General features: G+C 35.9%; 1 protein-coding gene across 1 annotated transcript; it reads right to left on the minus strand.

Annotated features, from left to right (window-relative positions):
* Window positions 1-403: 403 nt before the first annotated feature.
* Window positions 404-1288, minus strand: LOC105161436 (nudix hydrolase 1). The gene is made up of 2 exons (XM_011079124.3): window positions 1102-1288; window positions 404-1010 (listed from the first exon to the last, which is right to left on the minus strand). Exons 1-2 carry the CDS (start codon window positions 1244-1246, stop codon window positions 706-708), a joined length of 450 nt encoding a protein of 149 aa, XP_011077426.1. The 5' UTR covers window positions 1247-1288; the 3' UTR covers window positions 404-705.
* Between the last annotated feature and the right edge of the window lie 458 nt (window positions 1289-1746).

Consider the following 1746-nt stretch of genomic DNA (forward strand, 5'->3'; position numbering starts at 1 on the left):
CCTGAGGACGCTAATTAAGAACGGGCTTCCTTATCTTAATCCCATGAATATATATGATATACCGCAGGTAGACTTGATAAAAGAAAAATTCTTACTCAAAATAAATCCGATCGAACCAAACTAATAGAGCAATCTGTCAATCTGGTTGATTACCTTTAATTTCTTTATCATGACAATGATAGAAAATTTAATTCCAATGTGTCCCAATGTAATTGCTTCTTTAATTTTGCTCAAACTACCAAACTTTTTGAATCGTTTAATTACCTCATCATACTGATTTTTCCAAGATTATGATGTGATTGAATTTTATTTAATTAATATTATAAAATTAAAAGAATATGTTGATCAGGATATTTAATATTGCTCTAACAGAATTAATTTAAATGATAGAACAATTATAGGAAGAGAATCTTTAAATTATTTTGTACGTATATTAAACAGAATTGGACTACAATGTAAGAAATAAAGATATGGGCTCCTGAATATTAAACAGAATTGGACTTCAACAAGCCCAACTTTACAAATACATCTGCCCAAATCAAAAGTTTACGAATGCCTTCAAATGTAATAACAAAGTGGATAAGCAGTGCTGACATTTCTTACATCCAAGAAACAAACCAGGCCGAAATTCATCACTTGCCTATAACTTTTACCTTAAACTATTATTATACCTTAATAAAGGCTTAAACTAGTTCTGAATTGTCCTTAATTATGATGATGAGCAGGTGGAAAAGGGTTAAAACCAGTTTGAGCCATAGTCTCCAGAGGTCCAAAGAGGGGTCGTGGGAGATTTTCCCAATCATACCAATCCCAACCCTCACATTTCTCAGGCTCAAGATTTTGGGGGGTTTGATGAGGTTCAGCCTGGAATGCGCGCATTAATATTGCCACAACGTGCGCATCAGGCCTGGAGTAGACATTGTTTGTGGCCGTTAGATACTCAATCTTGTGGATGTCTAGCCCTGTTTCCTCCTTCACCTCTCTCGCTGCACATTCCTCAAAGCTTTCCCCTGAAATTAATCACCAAACGATATATAAATCCCACTTTCTGTTGTGTTGGAAAATTGTGCAATGCAATAAGAATGAAACACACGCACTGACCGAACTCCAGATGACCACCGGGCAGCGCGAAGGTGTTGCGGCCAACGGATGAGCGACGCCGCCCCAACAGCACCCTGTTTCCATTCAGAAGAAACACCACCACCGCAACCTTGGGCCGTGCTGCCTCCCCGCTATTACTCTCCATTTTTTCCTATATGTATGACAAAGTTACATGGATTTGGACATAGTGGGAGGGAGCTTAATATATAGTACTTGCACAAATATCAAAATCAAAAGGTGGTGACTAAGAAGAAGCTGCTTTTGACTCCCGCCATAGATTAATTATTTTTCCCGCTATCGTGGGCGGACTTTCATTTCATGCCAAGAACTTGGGGCCTAAGCAACTGACCATAAAGACAAGGGAAAATTGTATTTTTAATCTTATAATTTAGGAGTTGGTCATTTTTTTTCATACCAATTAATTTTTATAATTTTGTCTTTATAACTTTAAAATTATAGTAATTTTAGTTCTTTTTAGGACAATTTGATTGAAAAATTGTATATGACTTGCACATGATCCAATGAAATTGCAATTTTAGCTATGTAATTCAAAGAGGGTTGGCATTTTTTATCCACAAGTTGATTTATAGGACTAAAATAACAATTTAATAAGGTCATGTGCAAGTCACATATAATTTTTTGATC

The sequence above is a fragment of the Sesamum indicum genome, linkage group LG1, assembly GCF_026168435.1.
Source record: "Sesamum indicum cultivar Baizhima isolate 11 linkage group LG1, ASM2616843v1, whole genome shotgun sequence".
NCBI lineage: Eukaryota > Viridiplantae > Streptophyta > Magnoliopsida > Lamiales > Pedaliaceae > Sesamum > Sesamum indicum.

Coding starts and splice junctions, on each gene's coding strand:
- LOC105161436 (XM_011079124.3), bottom strand. CDS start 1,246: ATGGAGAGTAATAGCGGGGAGGCAGCACGGCCCAAGGTTGCGGTGGTG. Junction 1,011..1,101: donor CGGTGGTCATCTGGAGTTCG/GTCAGTGCGTGT, acceptor GATTAATTTCAG/GGGAAAGCTTTGAGGAATGT.